Consider the following 23,152-nt stretch of genomic DNA (forward strand, 5'->3'; position numbering starts at 1 on the left):
TCTCTCCTGCATTTACCTTGTGACAAGCTCCGTTCACAAGTGAGTTCCTGTCGAGGTGAAAGAAAGAGTTTGAATCATCATCATTAAAAGCAATGAAATCATTTTTATTTACCTTTTTTCAAGTTTGGCTGCCATTTTCTGCTCTTCCTCCTTCAGGGCTCTGATCTCCTCCTGCCTCCTCAACCTCTCCTCCTCCTCCTCCTTCATCCGCCTCTGTTGCTCCTCCTCCTCCTCCAGCCTCCTTTTCTCCTCCTCCAGTTTCCTCCTCTCCTCTTCCATCCTCCTCTTCTCCTCTTCTACTCGCTTCCTCTCCTCCTCCTCTCGCCTCTGCTTCTCTTCCTTGAGCTGTCGGTAGAGGAATCGAGCCCGTCTGCCTCTGAGGTGCTTCTGCAGGATGATAGAGGCAGAGCGCATCCGTAGGAAGACTCGTCTCCAAAAGTGAGCTCGATAGTTCTTCTGGATGGTGATGACGCTGGACAAAACCCTCTTGTACTGCTTCCTGCAGAAAGAATTACCAGCAAAGGAACCAAAGGCAACATTAGAGACTAGTACTCATATGGGACATAGGCCAATTAGAATAGAAAAAATACACTTGACATTTATTAAAAAATGTATATGACATAAAGCCACAATAAACATGATGAATATAATTTATAATAATGGTACTGTAAAAATAAAAGCTATTTTTGTCAGAAAGAATTGATAATTATTCATTTAAGACAGATTCAAAGAAGAAAAATATCAGGAAACGATTGAGGGATATGTACTTAATATACTTGAAAAATCTTCAAATTATTTAGTAAACTAATATTATTTAAAAAATAACACCTTCAAATAAGTAATTTACAAACGTACAGACAAAAAAAATATTATTACAAATACATTTTAATAAAAGTATACAACAATAAAATAAATTTCACAACATCAAATGAACATCTTTCTCTACTTGGTTTTATTGACATTTAGGGAGAATGGAAGAAATAAAATCAGCCTCCAGGCTACACATTGTACAGGCTCATGTTTAGTTAGTGAGCTAAGGCATGAGTGTTGAACACACACACAAACACACATGCATACACAGTACTTAAAGACACACACTAAGACCACACAGAAGGCTCTCTGACCCTTAACACGGCCGTGCCTCAGCGTGATCACCTCTCGGCCTCTGACTAGACTCGGGTCACATATAGGGTTACATGTAATTACACAAAGAGTTCACTTGTCTCTGTGGTAAAAGCAGCTGTGTATGGAAACGGAACCTGCAACCCGAACAATGTCATCAGCTCCTTTATGCTCTCCAAACCGAGCCTTTCAGGCGACTGTATGTGCCTTTTACATATGATGACAGACAGCCAGAGCTCTGATTGATTGTGCAGCCTGGGGGATTTTTCTTTACAGATATTTTACACAACCACAATGATGTATGTCCTGGCAGCAGGGCGAGAGAGGAAAGGTGGAAAACTTTTGAGTTGAGGTTGACAATTCTGGAGACTTATTGAGCGAAGACAAATACATCCACTAGTCTACTGATGCTGTTCAAGCAACATTTAAACTAAAACAGCAGCTTCAATATCATTGCAGCAATTTAAAATGTACTTAAACAGATTCCTACAAATACCCTTGTCGTTTAGTAGCAACTCAACTCACTGAAACACTCAGTGAGAAAGGTCCAGTATACATTAAAGTGGATGGCAGAGCGAGTATACCACCTTGGCATCCATAACCAAAGCTAAATGTTGATTATATAATTAAATAAAAGTTGATGGCACCATTGTGATTTAACTTCATTGGATGTTTGCTCTCTTTATTACAGTCATTATACGCCCTTTTTCAGCTCTACGTGGGTGAAACTGAGAGGATAAAATCTTGTCCAAACTTCAGCTGCGGTTTTCTTCCACTGAGCTGCACTGGAGTTGTGGATTGTTTGAGTAACTGACTGGGAAAGACCTTTCCTCTCAGGAGAGGCCAACCTGACAGAACATATGGAACCGTGAATATTGGTCATATACCTGTATATACATGACTGTCAACTGAAAAGCTACAACATAGTGCAAGATTTTAAACCCATTTATGTCATTTCATCCATGTTTCACTCTTTTATCACCGAATAGGCTTCCAAACATCTAAACTGAAAAATCCCTGCAGCTGACCAGTGACCATCATACTTCTGACATCTCCAGTTTGTTGAGGTCATGAGTGGTGATTGCTACACCGCGGTGGGTTTTAAAAGATAGCAACCAAATCTTTTTCTCAATTTCAGAGAGATTACAAAATTTAGAGCTCAGGGATTAGGCACAACGTAGACGGGGGGAACTTGTGACGTGTTTCTGATGAGCAGTTCTGCTGGAAGAAGTCGGGAAAAGGTACCAAAATAACTGTCCTGCATAAGCTGCTTTTGACTGGATCACAATGGTCCTACATGAGAGAGTTTGACTGAGCTAAAGCCATAGGCTAATTGACAGTGCTTGAACAGATAAGCACTTCGATACTTAAAGACTGTAGTTATTGTGACTTCATGGAGGATAAATGACGTATATAGGCACCTGTATTTGAAAACAAAATTAAAAGAAAATTTGACTTCACTGTAGTGTCCACGTTGTTTTACATAAATTATAGTTATGAGAAAGGATTTAATCGAATGTTGAACAAAAACAGTGCAGAACAAACCACTGGAGAACACAAAGAAGTTTGAGTCCACATGCACAAACACACACTCAAAGGCATGTATATAATCCTCCCCCAACGCACACAATCGGTGCAGAACTCTATTACAAAACAAACACGAACAACTGTCACTGCCACTCACCCGCTCCACCTCCCCCCTCCCCACCACTCACCTTGCCACATAGCTGAGGATGTGGGCGCGGATCACCATGCCAGCCCTGTGCCGCACCTCTTCCCTCTCCTTCTCCAGCCTTTGCTCCAGGGCTTCCTTCAAAAACACCTGCAGGGTCCAGTCGCGCCGCAGACACACACAGGGAATGCGTGTGGGGGAGAAAAACCAAACAGGTCAGTTCTCTTTTCCTTGGACCGGCTGCAGAAGAGATGTAAAGGCCCTCCTTAGATTTTTGGCAGGCCCCAGAGCCCACTAGAGAGACATGCTGCTCTCCTTCAAGGCGGAGGGGGAGAGTGTCAGCAGGACTGCAGTGTTGCTGCTGATGCCGACGCTGCTGCTGCAGACCCTCATCGTGTTCCCTTGTCCTTCCGTTCGCTACTGCTGCTGTGTTAGTGGCTCAACTGACGTGCACAGGCATAGAGGAAAAGCTAGGGAGGGGAGGGATGGAGGGATGAGGGGGTGGGATAGTGGCGGGTGTCCAGAAAAGCAAGTCACACCCCTACTTGCGAATTATGAAGCAAGGAATTAGTTTAGTTAACACTTTCCTGGCCACTAGAGAGTGCTTTCTTTCATGTAAGACATGATAGTTTGAAGTTGTGAAACAAGTTCATGACACAACACTTCAACTTGGTGTTTCACCATATTAAAATTGGCATTTCATTTGTAAAAGCAACAGCTTCCAAACTTCAAATCTTGTGCCAGATCTGTTCAAGAGGAACCAAAAATCTGGAGCAGAGAAGCAAAATTTTTTCATGAGGACTTAAGTTTTCAGCAAGCTAAACTCATCTGAGAAGTTAAGAAATATCTGGTAAACACCCGAAAAAAGCTCCTGTCACAAAACTGAGTCATGCAGCTATGCCAAACCTATGTCCTGTGGGCCACACCTGGAACATGAGGTATTTATACATGGCCAAGACAGAATTTCATCTTGTTTATTAAAATAGCTTGTTGGTAACAGCACAGCCAGTCACTGTTACAAGTCCATAATGCACAGCAACACTTAAAACTCACACAAAAAGAAACAAAGTCTTTAATGAAATATGAATTCCTGGTTAAATATGGATAATTCCTGAGAAGTTCAATTGATATATGTTTCCTGACTTGACTAGCTAATGCCAGTGCTAACACTTTTGAGTCATTTTGTGGTTTTATTTGTGTAACATTTTGATATTGCAATGCAAATGTTAATATTCCATTTTTTATATAAAATTATTCATAAATTAGGTATATTTTTTGGCTCATTCTTCAACAAAACATCTCATTTCCTGGATTTAAAAAATGTTCTATAGCGATTTATTCACCTGTTTTTATTTGTTAATGTAAAAGTTTTGTCTTCTTTAAAATATAGTCCAGGATTTTAGCAAAAAGGGCGTCTGGGAGTCTAAAATGAAAAAAACGAGAAATTGGACAACCATGTTTTTGCAGCAGGACACCCTAAATTTTCCATCATCAGTGGCTGTGTAGCGCCCTAAACATGGCGCCACCACAATGGTTTCCATGAAAAGGGGGTTTCTCCGCTGGAAATTCTCCTATTTGCGTGTCGTCATGGGCCTTATATGAATTGTGTTAATTGTGAATAATTAAAGTCATTCCTTGAGGCAAATAACACATTAATAGAGCATTAACTACCTTTCCTCAGTGCACCAAGCCCATGTGTACCACAATCCGCAATGTGATGTCATAACCAAAACACCCATGATGTAAGGTGCCATGCTAATTGACTTCAGGTATAAAAGCAGAGTTTGGGTCAACACTGCTGGACTAAACTATTGTAATGTTTATGCCTATGTGTATCGTAATTCACAACAGATTGATTCATGAATGGCAATATGAAACCTGTAATTCATATGATTCTTTTTAATGGAGTCCCACCTCTAGTTTAAACTGAAAATGTGATGACAGTCCTCTGGAAAATGAATCCCTCATCATTTCAGACAGATATATGACCTGCTTCCCACCATTTCACTAAACTAACCAGCTTTTAAAGAGGAGGGGGGGTTTTGTGTATTTGGGTCCCAGATGTTCCACTAATCAAACGGATCCCACAGCTGCTCGCCCCTCTACATGTGTGAGAGCAGGACGCTTCCTCTCTGTCCACATCCTGCCCTCGCTGGTACACAAACGTCCCACAAACTCCCACACGCTGCACCTAAACGGTGCAACGTCATCCAAGCCCCTAATTCGGGGCACACACTTCCTTCATACACAATCAGCCACTATATAATTACATGTAAAGTGTTTCTGCAAAGGAAATGAACACCCTTCGTTTCTCTCTGCCCTTTTCCCACAAGCCGCACAACATTTTGCTGAAAAACCACCAGACACGATTCTGCTGCCTTAGACAACTTCACAAAAGAGTCATTCCAACTCTTGCCATTGTAAAGCAAAGCCATTAAAACATGGACAAGTAATGTGCATTTTACAAGACAAAGTCATCCAATAAATGCATTAAAAACACAGTCGAAAAGAATAGACAGTAAATTCTTCTGGTCGTGGCACGCAGTGTTTCGTTGGGCCATGTGTACAGTGGGTATTGTTCAAAGTGTGACAGATGGTTCATCAAAAGCAAGCTGTCCCCCAAAAAAGAACAGAGTTGTATGGTCAGTGATTTAATAGCCACAGAGAAACCACAAACTAGAACAGCAACTAAGTCCAAGACACGAGTGGATGTAGGCGATGCCATCAAAACCTTCGTAAAACTGATTCCAGGAAATCATCTGCACAGAATTCCTTGTGAAGAAAAGAGGTATTCTGCCGTCCAGATAAAGCGGGTCATTAAAGGTTAATCATTTATTGAGAATGCAGTGAAACCTGAGGGGATTTCTCCCAGAGAGTTAATGATTGTTGAGAGCCAGAGACAGCAACTGAAAAAGCATAATGAGCAAATGAAGACAATTCAAGTTGAAATATGACTGACGCTTTTTCCTCTAAAGCCAGGGCTTTGTGAGGTTCTGCACGTTGACTCCCTCCAGTGCACAATGAGTCTTCGTGATGATTAATGTGAAAACTGTCTTTGGAGAATTTGGGAAGCAATAACAGAGTGACCACAACCGGCCAGTAAACTCTTATGGATGTGAGTCACACATGGGCTTCCCAAAGACATTGGACACTCAATTGTGGAACTGAAGGGGAAGTTTTGGGACACTAATGTACATGAAATACTAGTTTTTAGAATATCAAAATAGCACCTATTTAACTAACTATAACTAAATTTTACTACGGAATGGTCACCAAATGTTCATTTATTAATGGTAAATAAGCAAGTTATTTGTTTATTAATAGTTAATATATGTTTCCTTTCCTTTCATATTGAACTCATAAAACACGAGGTTGTACTTTATCCAGCTGTAGCTGTACTTAGTTCTCGGAGTGAGAAGGTTTGATGTTCACTCCTGTTCTTGCCAGTGTGTACACAAAGTGAATCTTATAGTGAAATAAAATTCCTTAATGTCCTTAATTCCTGGTCTGGCAACCCAGTCTTTAATGGTCCTTTAGATTCCGGACGTCCAGAAATTAAAAACTAAGTGCATCATGAGATAAACAAATTGGGCATTACAGAAAGAACTAACTGTCTGGTGATTCACAAGTCAAAAAAACAAATGACTGGCCAGTCAAAGTCTGAGAGAACATGTGCCTCACCTTCGTCTTTCCCAGTTGCCACTCTTTTTTATTGTGAATCAGAAGAAGGTCAGAGCAGCTCTGCTTGTCATCGTCGGTCTGCTTCTGGTTCTTCAGAATCATCTTGTATCTGAAGAAGGAGGGAAAAGAGATTGAGTTCACTAGAAAAATATCACTCTAGTCATGTCTCAAGACTGTTACCTGCTATAGAAATCCTTGAACGTCCGGCGAACAGGAAATCCAGCCTTACGAATCTTTACGGTTTCCAGCATGCCAGAATACCTCAACTGGTTCAGGACCACCTCAGAATCAAACTGGTTGGGTTTCTGTAGTTGACAGGAATGATTAGGGTCAACAAGGAGCCATCATAAACTGTTGACTCAGCATATTTTTAATACAGCATTAAAAAAATGCTGTAGTTTCAACCACACACACACAACAGCCTTTGACTTTAACACAACATCCATCAAGCGTGCTGCTCTAATTACCAGCTCACGTTCCTCTGCATGGGTACAATCACATGGAATTGTAAGTATTTGAACTCTTGCATGTGTCACCGGCCACATTCAAGTCTCACACAGATGTTCACCTCCACTGAGCTCTGACCTCTGCTCTTTAGCTCGGGGCTTGGAATGGCATGGCACTTGTTTGACTCTCGTCCAAGGGACATTTTTCCACCGAGTTTAAATCAAACAGGAGTACACATGTAATCGTCAGAGGATTGTGTACGCAATCCTGGCGCTCCACAAGATTAGCAGCGGCACAGTGTATTCCATCTCAACTGATCAAGGAGAGCTAAGTGACTGACAGCCTTTCAAATTCCATATTCAATACTAGATAAACCAGCTTATTTCATTCAGATATGGCAAAAGAAAGGAGAAGAAATTAATCTTGCGGCTGGATCTAGTGCGGCTCGTATGGTCTTATCTTTGCATTCCACTGAAAGAGCCAAATCACAAATCCGATGCAGCTGGGGAAAGCAGCAATGACCTCTGACCCCCAAAGCAAGGGGGTGACAGTAGCTGGAATGTGCGGGTACAGAAGTCCTTCAGTTGTGGCAGCACAGAGAGCCTTTTCAGCTGCGCTTTCATAATGAAAATTCCAGTTTTAAAGATTAAATTAAAGGGAATCGTGAGGCAATAATATCTATTTATTATTTTGCTCTCCACATGTTAAACGTGATTATAAGAGAATATCACCATTTTTTCACAGCCTACCTTGTCCATGTTTGGTTTGATGCAGCGGACAAAGAAAGGGTTGGAGGCACTTAGTGTGGCCATGAGGGAGTGAAGAGAATCCTGAAACAGACCAGCAGCAAGAAACATCAAGATATTGCAGAAACTGGTATGAAACAAATCCCACAAACGTCATCACCAAAGCATTTTCTGTAGAAAAACGGCTGAGTTAACTGCAACAACATGCTCCCAATGTGCCATCAAACAAAACGCCCTTGGCCACCGCCCTCTATCCAAAACAGAGTGCCAAGCTATGGTTTTCCTCAAGCACCCAAAACTCATTAAACCGCAGCTAATGAATCCTAGCAACTGGCTTCCATTATGAAAAAGTTACTTCTGCTCAAATGCCTCCCAAAAAACTGCCCTCTTAAGCGGGCAACAGAAACGCTGAACAACATCGCTGTACCAGCAGAAAGTATGTCAAGTTGTCAATAATAGTATTAGTATTAGTAGTATAGAATTGAATTGTAATAACTAAAAAAACAGCCAGAACCTTTGTTAAAAAGCTGTTTTAACTGTTATTCATTGATTGAAATTGCTTGTTTTGTTGTTCTAGCTGTAACAACAGTGTAGTAGCCATCTTCAGTAACAGTTGGCAGTCCAGTCGGAACTACATGGGTGATACATGACTTTTTACCAACAGATAAACAACCAGTATTTGAATGAACTTACATATGAAAAGTCTCAACATTTCGTATATTGCCTAATATCATGGATTGTGAAAAAAAAAACTACATCTTAAGAGTATAAGGGGCGTTTTGTCCCCAAAAGAGGTCACCTAAACCTTACATTTGAACCTCCTCTTATCTCACCAGTGACTGAATGGCACAGATCCCAGTCCATCAGATCATTCAGCCCATAGTTACACAGACATAAACATCAAGGACTTCGGAGGTTAGCAGCTTTGCCTCAGACAGTCTGTCTCCATCGAGGCCTGGCCTGGCAGAGCGGAGCGCCACTGGCCCCTGTTCGGCCCCTCTCTGCCCAGCCATCAGCCATAATCCTCTGGCTTTATAAACTATAGACTGGGGCACAGAGCCAAATCCTTCCCTGCTCCTCTCCTTCGCACTGCAGCTAGGACATGGTAAACTAAGCCCCACCCCCACCTCAAACCTGATTCACGTACGGCTCAGATCGCAGCCACATATTTTAAACATCCCATCACCCATCATTGCTGGCAGATTTTTGCACAAGCGTCTGACATGCTGATAATCATCTTGACAAGATAAATGTCCAAATACAGTCTGTTAAGTGATCATTATGTGTTTTTAAACAATGTTGCAAGTGGGCGTCATATTTGGAGTCATTAATCTACGGGGAACACACCCTGAATTGAGAGCTGACGGTGGGCTTGCGTCGTGCGGTGCCCATCTTGAGGGTCTCGTCTCCGTTTCTGCTACCGACCCGCTCAAACAGGTCGTAGATGAAGTCGAGCCTGCGGGCACAAGTTGAACATGACTGGACGCTGGCATATGGGCCGAGTCACACGGAACCGTCTGTGGCAAGAACCTGCCTGCTGTCTTTGAGGATGAACAAGATGTCGTCTCGGAAGGTGTCCCTGTTTTTCTCCAGGATCCCACGCACGTCATACAGCACCTGGGGCAAACATAGGAAAACGAGTGCTAAAATTAAACGATTTGTGACAACTGCTCATTGGAGTGTGAGTCACGGTGTTATGTAATTTCAATCTTTTGTTTTGCTATGTTTTCTTAGTTTCTTTTGTCTTTCATTCACTCACTTTTAAACACTTTTTTATTTAAGAGTCTGCACAGGAAGAAAGGCTGCAAGAGTAACAACTACATTTTATGAATAGTGGCATTGGTGTAAAAACAAGTGTCTGACGAAAAGTTTCTCTCTTTGTTTAATCCAGTCCTGGGCACCTGGGCCTATTTACGCATACATTTTCAATGTATACATACTATTATATTTACATTGTTTAACTATATAACAGTTTTAAATGGTGCTTTCTTTCCAACTCCTTTGACATATTAATAATTTAAATTATTTAATTTAATTTAAAATCACTAATTTTCATTGAGTTTTAAGAAGGTAAAACTATATTTCCCTTACAATATTTCACTTTGATAGGTTCTTAGGTTGTTGCCATGGCTGAATGAGATTATCATCCCCTATATAAAGTGTTATTTTTTCCACACATATTTGTTGATGTAAAGCAACAACTTGTCTTTTTTTAACCAATCTTCTTTCCCTTATTGTGTCCATATTATTAAAAAAATATATATATTAATAGTAGCAAAGAATAGTTACACACATGCATGTTTTGTTTTCTTTTTTTTGTTATTATTATTTTATGTCCCCTCTTGAACTTGACAGACAAGCGAATGAGTGAGAGATGGCTACTCAGGAGTATCTTGCTATTCATATTAAGCAGTTTAAGATGCATGTATGTGTTTATGTCTCTTCATATAAATATCCTGGAGGATTTGAGCTCCAGGATCAAGGAACAGTAGATTTGTGTTGCTCGCTGTGGACAAAGGCAAGTGCGGCACGGCACTTGTGTGTTAATGCATTCACCTGTTGTGTCGGTGCTTGCTTCGTCTAAGCAGCATTGCGTTCCTGTACTGATCCACGCATACTGAACAACACTGTCCTAGTGTCACTGTGCGTGTGAGGAGCTTACTATAAACGAAAACAGTAAAAATAAATCTGCACATGGTTTGGACATGTATGTGTAGATTCACAGCTGTGTTTGCCTGCTAAGTCCAATATTAACCGTCCATTCATGAGCTGCCTTTGTTGAAGAAAGCCACGAGCTCTAGACTTGACAACTTACATGACACAATAATTGGACTCCACTCCTCTCTAATTGGTGGAGAGTCACACAAAACCATTTGGCTTTTTTTTTCTCAGATAGGACTATTCACGCTAGTTTGAGAAGGAGGTGCTGACAAATTTGTCAAAACAAGCCAACTAAAATGGCCCCAGTTGCAAGGTGCCTTGTGCTTTGAATAGCATGCTTGAGGACGTCAGGTTAGCGCAGCAAACTTCAGAGAAATGATGTGGTAGCTTTATTTGTCATGGTTCTAGCTGACATTACCTCTTCAGATTCTGATTTCTTTTCAGCGCTATAACTGGGTACTGCTGTTAAATGTCAACATAAATGACCTGATAAAACAGAGCCCTGCCCGCTAAGTCTAATTGAGAGGAGGTTGCATTATATTAACTGCATTTCTTTGCCACCAAATTATCTGATTCCAGGGAGGATGCCACAATTTCCCCAAGTTAAGTCTCAGCATCGGTTCAAGAACAGTGGGAGCTTTCAGGGATGGAACAAAACTCTCCAGAGAGACTGAAGAGAGGGGGAGAGACAGAACAACCAGTGAGCCCGTCTGTCCTCTCTGGACCAGGTCATTACCATACACATCCTTGCCAGGCTCATGACTGCGCTGCCATACTCACACTGAGAGGACCTTGTCTGAGAAAGGCTTTATAAGGTCATCCTTTATCAAGGCAAATCTTCTGGCCCTCTCCCCCGGGACCACATTCCGACTGCCAGATTTACTATCATCTGCATTTCTCTCCCCAGATCTGTCCAGTCTTAAACCTCTCTCCTGCCAGCACTCATCTCTGTCATCATATGACCCAAAAAAAAAGAGGATGAGGCAAACGGAAGTACACAGAAGGGGCAGCAATAACCCAAAGCGGATTTTGGTTTACCAAAAAAAAAAAAGACAGTGTGAGTATCTCACTTCCTAAACTGGGTTATTCATAAAGCAACATGACCCGCGTTTGGCCGTTTGTGTTGGTGCGGTTGTGTATTTTTGATTAATTACCTCTCCAGCGTAGTGCTTGATGCCAAACTGGTGGTCAGCCACTCGTGGCTTTACATAGTACTGGTTTGTCTGTGAAAGAAGGGAGAACTGGTCATGATTTTTTGCAAATTCTGTGCATGCCACACTCACTTAACATAATCCACTTATTTAAAGTGACGACGGACATAACGTCTCTGCAAGATTGTGGTTCTAGAGCAAATCACAGTTTATCAAGTTCAGACATCAGGGTGATTAAGTAAAAATAATTCCTAAAATTTGCTGTACAATATTGTCATTGTTTTCCTTTAAAAGTCACAGAATGAAAATTCACGTTTCTTAATCAACCAGTCACCTCAGAGAAAGGTCAGGCAGGTCTTTCCACTCATTTCACGGCTCTCCAGTTTCCTTGAGCCATAGAAAACTTCTTAAGACATTCTTTTCTCTAGCGCACAAAGCTGATCAGACCAGGAGAACAGTCATCAAATTTCAGCATTGTCATGTTTGCGTGTGAGGCACGGCTGCTGGTTAAAAACCATCGTCTGTTTGTTTCTTTTGCGCCTCAACTGAGCCTGGGTGTGTATTCATGAGAATATTTATGCATGTGGTCCGAATGTGTATTTGTACTCACTGCATGACGACTGTGCAGTTTCTCCAGAAGGGTGTAGTCTGTGCCTTTGGGGAAGCGACTCTCCTCATTGATAAGAGCCAACATGCCCAGTTTCTAAAAAAAAATAGGGAGAGTACAGTCACAAACAAAATAAAATAACACAGGTTTAGTCCAATGTTTTGTCAGCATTTAGCAGTCTGTTATCAAAATGACATGGAAAATTGTAGTGAAAAGTTATTTTTTTTAGAAATTATGGGATGAGCATCACGTGATATAATTTGGAGGCTTTTAAACAGCTTTTAGCTACTGCTGTTGATGTTTTAACAACTGAGTTGTTTGGAAGAGGCCTGTGCAATCTCAGAAAAGCATAACAGAAACAAGCACCACACTGCACGGAAATGAATGGTTTCAAATGGAGATTAATATTTGTAATCAAAACAGCAGTTGTGATGGAGCTGAACTTAAGGTTCTGTAAAACTGCTCAATTTCTTTGTCTTTGTTTTGGCACCAAAGGCCGTCTGTAGGGGCTAAATGTTTAACCATGGTGATGAAAATACACAAACTTTCCTCACTTCGACCTCTAACCACCGAGTGGTGCACATTACCGTGCAAACAACATGCAGAATCAGACAAAGTAATTGCAGAGTGGGAGACGGAAGACAATGTATAAACGACTCGGTCATCAAGCTTTGGTTGGCGGTCAGCGGTCTGAGTGGTGACCGGCTGTCTGTTACCTTCTCGATAAGATCCAGACACTCAGCATTGTCCATCCAGTCTATGGCCTCCCACTGGATCCCCTCCCTGTGAGGACAAAGACCAACCACATAAATAATAACAACCAGGAGGAACAATGGTGGTATTGTGGAACGTGACACGTGATGAAATGAGCCGTGTCAAGGCTGCTGGTCCACTGTGTAAGAAAACAACTGTCGAGGGAGAATCTGGATCTTTATCTCCCACAAAATCTATCCCAAACCCAGAACACTGTAACCCACTGTCTGTTGGAATGTTTCAAACATTAACTGAATTAACCTTATTTACCTGTTATACTCCAACTGCTCCAGTGAGAAGATGTGCTTGTTGAAATACTCCTGGAGTTTCTCGTTGGCGTAGTTGATATTAAACTGTTCAAACCGGTTCACCTGAAAATAAAAAGACAAGCCATGCAATTTATAATCTGACAATTAGCCTGAGGTCTCATCTGTTATTACATGCAGATGACAGAATAAAGATTCTTGAATGGTGTGAAAAATGCAAACCTTAAGTCACACAATATTGGGGTGGATTTTACTGTCATTGCCATGATGATACTATCAGAGATATTTGGGCCACGCTCAGTGTAAGGGCTTTGAGGTCTCTGTCTCACCCTTTCACTTATAGCTTATACTTATACATTTTGTTGCTCTTTAAAAAATCAGAACTGTATTTCATTTCAAGCTACATGTAATTAAAGCTCTCTCCGGCTGCAGTGAAGCACTTGGTGGAGCAGATTTGGGCCCTCAGTCGAAGTCACAGTGTTAAATTGAGAATGGCTGGAGTTCAAGACCTGATCAAGAGCTGAAGAAATGCTACAAAATGGATTGTTGACAACCAGGATGATGTCTGGAGTCTTTGTGGCAGCCACAGCTGATTGTTTTAAACCTTAACCACAGGATGAAAGAAGTTGGAGCGACAAGGCGGCATTCAGCAGAAGAGATGATGGGGAAGTTCAGAGACATCATTCGGATCTTGACTGAAGCAACAGTATGCTTATCAGGAAAATATTTTCATGGTCTTTTATTCGTAGTTGTGTGGCATGGTATGTCAGCATAAAAATTATCATAAAAAGTAAATGTAAAGGTGATTTACCTCGAAGTTCTCAAAACCGAAAATGTCAAGGATGCCAATGGACTTGAAGTTGTCCTTGCCTCTGATCTTGTGGTTGATCCTCATAATAATCCAGGAGAAACACTGAGAGTAAAGTGCCATGGCAACCGAGTCCCGCGAGTCCACAGCCTGCAAATCAAGACGTGATAGTTACCAAGGGAACCGATGTAAATAAGCGCCTGAAACTGTCTTATCACTATATACATTTGATCTCCTCTGTCAGGAGGCTGTAAAAACAACTGGGTGTTTGTTGTGTCAGGTGAGCATGCAGACTCAACTGTCTGTCTGACGGTAGAACTTTCTGTTATCACAACAGACATCACCAGCACATCACAGCAGATCTATGAATGACTCTTAGTATCGCAGTGGAAAACATCTGGCAGCTTAATTCTTCTCTCGGTCCAAACATGTTTACTGTACTACACTGTGATAACTTGATTAGCCTTAACAATAACACGGTCCTGAGCCAGGGGGGATCACGACTGACTTCTGTCGCCCGCCTCACAACATGATGTCAGTCTCTGTAGAAAGAAAACTAGCAATACATAAGTAACTTAGCCCAGATGCTAGCGTTCCTCCACTTATCTCTACTGGCCATCTAGAAACTGAATGACAGGATGCTGGTGGAATGCACTGTCTGGGTAAACTTTACAAGAAGTCTTGCTATCTGTGGGTGTAAAAATGAAAAGAAGAAAAGTGTCACTTCATAAGATGTTTGTGCCACTTGGGTTGGTGGACAGGTGCATTGGGTCACATAATAATTGAATTATTTACAGAATTTGCTGACATCTATTTTCTAAAGACCAGCATTCATTAATTCATTGTATAATACTTAAGAGATTAAGCAAGACACCACAATCCTTATCAACCATTGTTCATCCAATTTAAATTCCATTTTCAAACCTAATTTTAGACTCATGCTATCAGTCGGTTAACATGACTAACAAAGCCCAAGACTCCTAAACTACTTTCGAGTTCAAGTAGTTTTTAAAGTTTGTTTTTACAAGTCGCACGTAAAAACCAAAAACAGAATGACCTTGTTTGACCCCTTTGGAAAAAGTTTGAAGCAAACCACCATATGAACAGACATAGAGCACGATCTGCTGTTTGTCAACAACATGTCAACCTCTCCAGTCAAACAAAATCTTTGCACTTGGCAGCTGATGCAGGTCGGATTTTCCCCAGCTGCCTCTCCACTCGCCTACCTTTCCTCCAGGGGCATTGTGTATAAATTGAAAACAAAACACTGTGCGGTGGCGTGTACTGTATTTGGAGCAACAATGCTCTCGGGCGTCTGAGCCATCCATCAAACCCAGTCACCTCCTGCCACAGGGAACTAGTGGCTCCAGGATCTTCGTCACAGGGGGGGAGAAGAATGGCTGTTTGTCGAGGAGTGGGGGTGGAGGGGCTTTGCGAGGCAGTTGTGGGGTGGATGACCCCTGACCGCTATGAGAAGAAGCTATTCTCCACGAGCAGAATAATAAGCTCCATTAAGAGACATACTGCTTCAAAGGCTGGGCACAACCAGCAGTGGAGGAGTGACGGCACAGTCTTTGTCCAGTGATGAAAAGCTTCTTTCGTGTCAAACTTTGGTCCCTCACATCTATATGGTACCGTGGGCTGAGGGCTTCTGAAACTGTGTGCATCAGAACGCTCTTACAGGAGACATTTACCATAAATATCGAACATTCAATAGGGAGGGGGTGACCACAGCAGTGGAGGACTTCACCCCATAATTAACTCCATTGTGCTTTTGACTCAGATCACTATCACGACGGCTTTATTGTGCCGGGATCTGGCAGACAAAAAGCAGGAAATGGCTGGCAGTCACGCAAGGGATCAAGAGAGGCATGTGGGGTAGACGAAGTGTGTGACACTGAGGAGCAGAGGAGGCGGAGACAGGAGAAAGAGGTGACAAACAGGTATTCAAGGGAAAGTGGAATGGGTGTGATTTCAACGAGAAAAGGAGGGTGGACTACCTGCTCCACGGTGAGCGGCGAGCAGATCTCCTCTCCCCTGAGGATCATCGAACGCTGGGTCAGCACCTCTGACAACTGGAACGAGTCCAGGCCCAGCAGCTCACTGACATTGCTGACCACTGAAACACACGAGAATCTTTTCACAAAACAGGACGACTGAGACAGACCACAGACTTCTCAAGTTACCACTGATTATGTCTAACAAAAGGAGTTGACATATACAGTCTGTAGGAAACTCTACTCTGTAAGTTAGACTTCACCGTCACTGTAGTTCACCGATTCTTTGGAAAAGAGGTCAGACACAGCAGACAAAGGAGCCTGCAGCTCATGTTTCAGCCTGTTGGCATCTCTGTCTGCTGTTGTGCCTCAATAAAACTGCACAAATACAGACATTTCTTAAGAGTGGATGAAGGACAATGATATCACATTTAAATTCAAATTGGATTTGATTGTCTTGAAGATGATGGCATTAAAATAGTCGATTTAACATGTAAAAAATATCTTCCTCTAACTACTACTTTCACTTCAAAGCCTGTCGCATAGCTTCGAAAATATCCCCCAAATAATCCTGTTGGCGGCTCTATAAATAATTGAGTTCCTATGACACCAAATATCCACGTTGTCTCGTGATATGTGTTTGTATAAGTGTGGACACTGGACCTCTTTGATAAAAGAGAACGATTGCGTGTTTAGGTTCATTGCTTGCTGTCACAAGCCAAAAACAGAGTGTCCCTTACATTTGATTAAAAAGTAATTTAATGAAACCATCAGAGCAGTCCAGTCAACGCACCTGGCGTCATCTTCAACAGTATTTCTTCCCTTACCTCCATTGGAAGTGATTTGAGCCCCGCCAGCTGTCATAAATTCAATGTTTCCCATCTGGAGGACGGCAGAGAGCAACTTAAAAACATCTCTTATCTCCTCTTCGGTGAACTCCATCACTTTCAGCGCAGCCTGCAAGTGAAGACACAGTCATGGCTTAGTTGAGCATAGTAACACTGTAAAGCATTTTATCTTCCTTATTTTGATTGAGTTTAGTATGCCATAATCATGTTATACGCCTATCAATCTTGATAGACATTATTTTTTAGTGCTTTACAAAAGGTGTGTATTTGGGTTATGGCGCCCTCTAGAGCCAGATACTGCAGTTAACAGTACAATAGTTCTACAAACGTGTCTGAAATGTCTGAAAGAGTATTTTGAGGAAAAATAACAAAAAAATGTATATAAATGTATAATGTATATATAATATGACAAAATATTCTTAATTTATGATTTTTTTCTTCACAGTATATGATAAATACTTGATTTTAAGATAAGTATTTTTATGATTTTTAAATAAAAGAATCTCACCATAACACTGTCGAAAAGCTGCTTATCATCCAGGCTGCTGTCCCGCACACAGCCCGACTGACTCAGGTAGTGGTACGACTCGGCATCCTCATTAAGCAAATACTCCTCTGAAACAAATACAATCAAAAACACACCATTGTAGAACACATAACTATGTCAAGAACATTATGATTTCATCTAAACAATAGAATTTAACAACAACCTCTGTGGTCTTTGTCAGCTCCAGCTAAGAGTGCATAGAAGATGTGGTAGTTTCTTTCACCTGGATTCTGCCGCACGACTCGGTTCTTCAAGAGAAGATGATGGTTTAAAGAAAGTGATACATTTCACAACTACTTTAGCAGCAATTTTTCAATCTTGGCCATGGTATCAACTCACCTTCTCAAGCAAATCTGACGGACGTGAGTTAAGTTAAACAACAGTGAGCAGTTCAGTTTGCACAGATAAACCAGACAACACAAAATGTTAAGAGTTGAAGGATACAGTCAGTAATGCAGCCGCCCTGGATGTTTCCATTCTGAGAAAAGTGCAATTGGATGAACTTCCCAAAGCGACTGGAGTTATTGTTGTAGACCGTTTTGGCGTTCCCAAACACCTCCATGATGGGACTGTAGACAAACGTTAACGTCACAACCATCTCTTATGACACATGGCAAAGCTTTGAAGATACGAGACTTGCCCTCATACCTGCTCTGTATGAGCGCTTGCTCCACTCTGGTCGTCCTCTCCGACAGAGGAGTCCCTGTCGAGTTTTGGCTCATGACTGAGAGAAACTTCAACAACAGCTTGGTGCTTTCTGTCTTCCCAGCACCGCTCTCGCCACTTGAAACACAAACCAACACATTTCATCAAATTAAATGACTGCTGATAAAAAGACCTTCTCACAAGCCTCACCTAATGAGGACACACTGGCTGTCATGTCTCTTCCACAGACAGCGGTAGCATTCGTTGGCCACAGCGAAGATATGAGGAGGAAGCTCCCCCATCTGGTGTTTGCTGTAAAGGTCGACTGCTGGGCTGTCGTAGAGGCCGGGGATCTGTTTGTAGGGATTCACCGCCGCCAGGATGGAGCCAATGTTGGTCTAATTCCAGAGCAGATCGTGAGTGAGGTCAAGTACCTGCTTATTTCCATAATGTTAGATAATAATAATGTTATAATATAATGTTAGAGGTCTGTTCGGTCAGACAATAACTCACAACATCTTTCTAAATATACCAATAATCTGGTGGGTTCTGGATAAGATAGGTAAATATTCTGTCTTAGAAATATATTTGGACATAACGGAATGCTGTGAACGTTTTATCTCAAATTTAAATGCCATCCTTTTCCCTTGCATTAAATGTATTGACACAATATGTTATAAAAGAGCGCTGATTGGTGTGGTACGAGAGGCTACAGCGCCCCCTGAAGAGCTGGAAAGGGACATTGCTGGCACCTAGATTATTGTCATGATAATATAAAATTTGTTGAAAATGTATTGTTATAAATTTGTTTAAATGTCAGCATGATAAGAATGTGGTCTTGAGTAAGACATATTATCTCAATGTTTACAAGGACTGACCACAGAAGAACACAATATTCAATAACCTCACCCTGTCTTGTGTGACTGTACTGTTTTGTATCACCTTGAAATAATAACAGCAGGACTAAATATTGTTGTGAGGCTACATACGTAAATGCTGTCTTTGTTGTAGCGCAGAAACAGGTTGTGCATGATTGCGGCCTCATGCAGCTCGGCCAGCGTGGACATGTCCTCCACTCCATTGATGCTGCTCGGGTGCATCTGGAATACCATCTCTCTGGTAAGCTCCGCCCTCTGCAGGTAGATCACCTAAAACAAAACGGATATCTGAGCACCAGGAGTTTTTCATAGCGTGAAATGAACACTCTTTTCTTCTAGTTTTGAAGGAACAGATATCTGCAATTAAGTGAGAATATTTGGAGAAAAGAAATACAGCTTCTTCAGAAATTGAAATTCATTAGAGGCATACAGGTATATATATATGTAGAAGACAAACTATAAGTATCGAACACACAGTAAACCCAAATAAAACTCTGTCATTTCGGATGCAAGTTGAAAATATTGAAGTTGTATAAACACTCCTCTTCCATAATTGAATTCCGTCTTTGTGGGGGCAGCTTCAACAGCTTTTTTCTCAGCATATTTTCAAATATCACAGCTTGTGTGGAGTCCAGACACTGTGTAAGCTTGCTATCCAGCCATCTGTCTCGCCTGTGGAGTTCTCCCATAACAGACACTCTATTCTAATGCATGAATTATTGACCGAATGTTAGCATATAGGCATTGATTATTGGACTTGGACATCAACAGAATTGCTAAAAGCCTGCCCTGTTCCAACGATTGGCCCAGCAAACCTCCAATAATTCCGATTTATGACACTAAATCTGGTTCACAGAAAACAGTAACTTCATTCGTTCAGATATAAATACATTTTACGTTTCATCTGTGTTTGTGCCTTGAGGAGATTGTTAAGAGCAAAGATGGAATTGTGAAATGTTTAGTGGAGTATTCATATCTTGTATAGCAGTGTTTCAATTGGAAACAGACTCTGGTCTGGGTTTGACGTAACAGAATCATGAGAACAACACAATCGCTCCAGCTGCATCGAAGACGCAGACCTTGGGGAACATCAATCTTGACGTCATCCAGCAGACAGATTTAAAGGCTTTCCCGTAACTGTGACTTTGTCTGGACCCGCTGCTCTGTCAGTCATCCTTAGTCAGAATTAACGTTTCAAAACCTCCTGCTGTGACTTATTGTGATTGAGGTCATCATTAGTTTCGGGGATTTGAATGATCTTATAAGCAATTTATTCATCACATTATAAGCTGCTGAAGACTAACAAAACTGATGATGGAAGCATAGCAACCAAAATATTAAGTTACTGAAGGATTGAGGCTTAAATTGGACGTTTCACTGCCCTCTAGTGCGTAAATCAAGACATATCAACAGAATAATAATAATAATTCGATTACTTGTCCCAATTTCTCAAAGATAACATCCCACTCAAAGTAACCCAGAGTCATCAGTCATAAGTGGGGTGTCCATTCAAAATAGACCCCTTTTGACCATTTGAATTTGAACCCTGAGGGTCTCATGCATTTCTGTTCTCCTAGTCAAAACCGTGCACAGGCTCAAGAAACAAAATCTTTGCTCACACAGGTTGACTATCTGGCGCGTAGAAACTGAAAGTAGACCTGGTGGGAGGTTGATTCAGCTCGCAAGAGAAATGAGCTTCAATATTATCCTTTAGCGCCCCATTCTTTCTACTACAAGTCCTGCAAACTGTGCAGCAGCTGAAGCACTCATAACATTCTTTGAGCTGACAACTGAACTCAAACTCTATTCCTGAATGAACATGACCTCAATGTTCATTCAGTTTTTAACAGTTTGGACTTTCATTTTTTGTTCAGTTTGAGTCTCTGGATGAAGGAATCCAGATAAAGAAGCCACATAACATCAATGTGGAATGTTCACACTGAAATGGGCGCTAGATGTTTGCTTCAACAGTGAGTCCTAAAAGATCAATACATGTGGATGTGTCTAAATATCATAAATAAAATGAAGATTTTTTTAAGGAATGTAACTTGAACGTTTATTTATTTAGACAATGAACGGCTGAATGACCTAACATCTCAACGCAAACTCTAGCTCAGAGTCAAGAGCATATAATCCAGAAGATTTATTTTCAAGATTTCCTTTGAAAACAACACCACGGCTGAAAAATAAAGGAGTCAAAGTGTTTGTTTGGATCTGTCTGAGTGTTCAGACACTCGATACATTTGAGAGAGCAAAAGACCTTTGTTTTTGATCCGTGGAAGAATAATGTTCTGTTCGGATTTCACACACGCCTCGGGGAGTTTTCATGGCTGGAACATCAGAGATGCTCACGGAACATGGAGACAGGGAGTTTCCAGCATCAGAAGACGTCTCACATTCCAATGTGTTTGGCTCCACCGAAGTTGTTTATTGTTTTATTGTTTGTGCTCCAGCACACATCTTGCCTGCAATGAGCACTGAAAGGCAACCTGTAGGTACAGTGTTGAGGGGTCAAAATAAACTACTGTGATGTTTCCATTTCAATGTAAATGATCTGTACCTCTAAATAGGAGTAATTATCACACACTTTTGTACATGATCAATAATTCCAGTCTGGGTGATGTATTGCCGGCTGAACATTGATTGATCAAGTGCTCTCTTGCGGGGATTGACATTCTAAAGCAGACTGGGATAGACACAGTTAAGTCGGAGGATCCAGGAGGAGATCAGAACATTTTCATCAGAATTAGAAATCACCACTTAATGAAAATACACTTTTTTTATTTCCTTTCCTTTTCTTTTTTTTTCTCATGACTGGACCAAGTACAGCTCAATGGCAGCGAGGATTGAAATGAATAACACCATGAAAGACAAACCAGAAAATATTTTTAAAATATAGAGTGAAAAAAGTGTCAAATATCTGCATGTCATGGAGAAAAGGGAAGCAAGTCTAAACAAGCAGAGGAAAAGAAAAAAGAGGTATTTTCAGGGATTTTGGTGTTCATCTTTCGTGTTCAGAATGTTGGCATATGTGTGTGAAAAAAATACAGTTAAGCTATGGAATTCATACAAATCTCAAGGTGCAAAAACATTTTTCGACCATGAAAAGAATGTCTTGATAGCACCAGTGACATTTTGCCAACATTAAATGAATAATTCTATGAATAATTGTAGTCTATTCTCATGTTACATTGTAGCTGATGTTTTGTTATAATGACACAAATCTTCCCCAGGAGAGACAATGTTTTGGACTGAACAAAACCTCCATGCATGATCGGTCTATTTTGAATATTTCCTTTGGTAATAAAACATTTGCGCCATGTGATAAAATTTAATTGAAAGATATTTCCGGAATTACAAGAGCACAAGAGTAAATAAATGTGGAAACGTGAACTCAAATACATTTATGTGGAAACACATTTGAAAATATTAAAGGAAAATGTCAAAATAAACCAACAAATATATATGAATAAGCAGATATTACTGACTTTGGAAGAATAAATACAGGAATAACATGCATAATTCTGTCATAGAAGTAAGTATAAAAGTTAAGGAAACAAACAAGTGTACGTTTTAAATGAATAAATATGTGTGGGAATGGGGAAACAAGAAAATATGCTGTGGTTCAGCAAATTATAATAAAATAAATACATACTGAATCTTTCATATTAAGTATTCCAAACTTGTGGTGTGTGGTAGTTATTAAAATGTTTAGGAATCATTCAGTTGACACAAGGACATCCAAATAAATGTCTCATTTAAATTGCTGACTTGGTGAAACAGATGACAGTCTGGGGTGGAACACTCAGCTTTTTGTTTCCTTCTGGATGATGCCACACCCTGCAGCTGCTTTGTTCCAGCCCCACTGAATATTCACACACTGGGCGGGGTCTTCCTCCACACTACTCTGTTGTGAAACCCAAGGAGTATAGAGGCGTTCTCATTTTTGAAGTTGAGTGACCAATATCTGTTTTTTGCCATGTCCACATTGATGTATTGATTTACGAAAAGGCCTTACTGGACATGACCAAAGCAGACAAATGGAATTTCTGTAGGTGCACAGAGCTCTGACATAATGTAGCTATTGACCAAAAATCCCAAAGGAACGACTGTCAATGACCTATTTCAGACCAGTGCCAGGGCACTTTAAGACTCACATTTGGGAAGAATCTATTTCTATGTTGCGTCAAAACATAATTTAACCGATGAAAAAGCTTTCATCTGTCAACTCCTGCCAGAAAAAAAAAAAGTTTCTATACCAGCACTCTGCGTAGACACAAGCCAAGGGTATTAACTATAATGTACTATTTTAGCATGTGTCAC

General features: G+C 40.9%; 1 protein-coding gene across 1 annotated transcript in view; it reads right to left on the reverse strand.

The window, feature by feature from the left end:
- The window catches only part of myo10l3 (myosin X, like 3), a 47,531-nt gene that overhangs the window by 8,358 nt on the left and 16,021 nt on the right, over window positions 1-23,152 (reverse strand). Inside the window, exons 3-24 of the mRNA XM_053876199.1 lie at window positions 18,941-19,099; window positions 18,162-18,349; window positions 17,955-18,089; window positions 17,751-17,875; window positions 17,646-17,659; window positions 17,470-17,554; window positions 17,268-17,374; window positions 16,739-16,868; window positions 15,915-16,033; window positions 13,918-14,064; window positions 13,111-13,211; window positions 12,804-12,870; window positions 12,091-12,183; window positions 11,484-11,552; window positions 9,203-9,285; window positions 9,016-9,124; window positions 7,672-7,752; window positions 6,656-6,780; window positions 6,476-6,584; window positions 2,838-2,944; window positions 113-499; window positions 17-47 (exon numbers count right to left, since the gene is read on the reverse strand). Of these exons, the coding sequence (XP_053732174.1) occupies window positions 17-47; window positions 113-499; window positions 2,838-2,944; window positions 6,476-6,584; window positions 6,656-6,780; window positions 7,672-7,752; window positions 9,016-9,124; window positions 9,203-9,285; window positions 11,484-11,552; window positions 12,091-12,183; window positions 12,804-12,870; window positions 13,111-13,211; window positions 13,918-14,064; window positions 15,915-16,033; window positions 16,739-16,868; window positions 17,268-17,374; window positions 17,470-17,554; window positions 17,646-17,659; window positions 17,751-17,875; window positions 17,955-18,089; window positions 18,162-18,349; window positions 18,941-19,099 (2,571 nt within the window). The remainder of the gene's footprint in view (window positions 1-16; window positions 48-112; window positions 500-2,837; window positions 2,945-6,475; window positions 6,585-6,655; window positions 6,781-7,671; window positions 7,753-9,015; window positions 9,125-9,202; window positions 9,286-11,483; window positions 11,553-12,090; window positions 12,184-12,803; window positions 12,871-13,110; window positions 13,212-13,917; window positions 14,065-15,914; window positions 16,034-16,738; window positions 16,869-17,267; window positions 17,375-17,469; window positions 17,555-17,645; window positions 17,660-17,750; window positions 17,876-17,954; window positions 18,090-18,161; window positions 18,350-18,940; window positions 19,100-23,152) is intronic.

Source organism: Synchiropus splendidus, chromosome 10, assembly GCF_027744825.2.
Source record: "Synchiropus splendidus isolate RoL2022-P1 chromosome 10, RoL_Sspl_1.0, whole genome shotgun sequence".
Taxonomy (NCBI): domain Eukaryota; kingdom Metazoa; phylum Chordata; class Actinopteri; order Syngnathiformes; family Callionymidae; genus Synchiropus; species Synchiropus splendidus.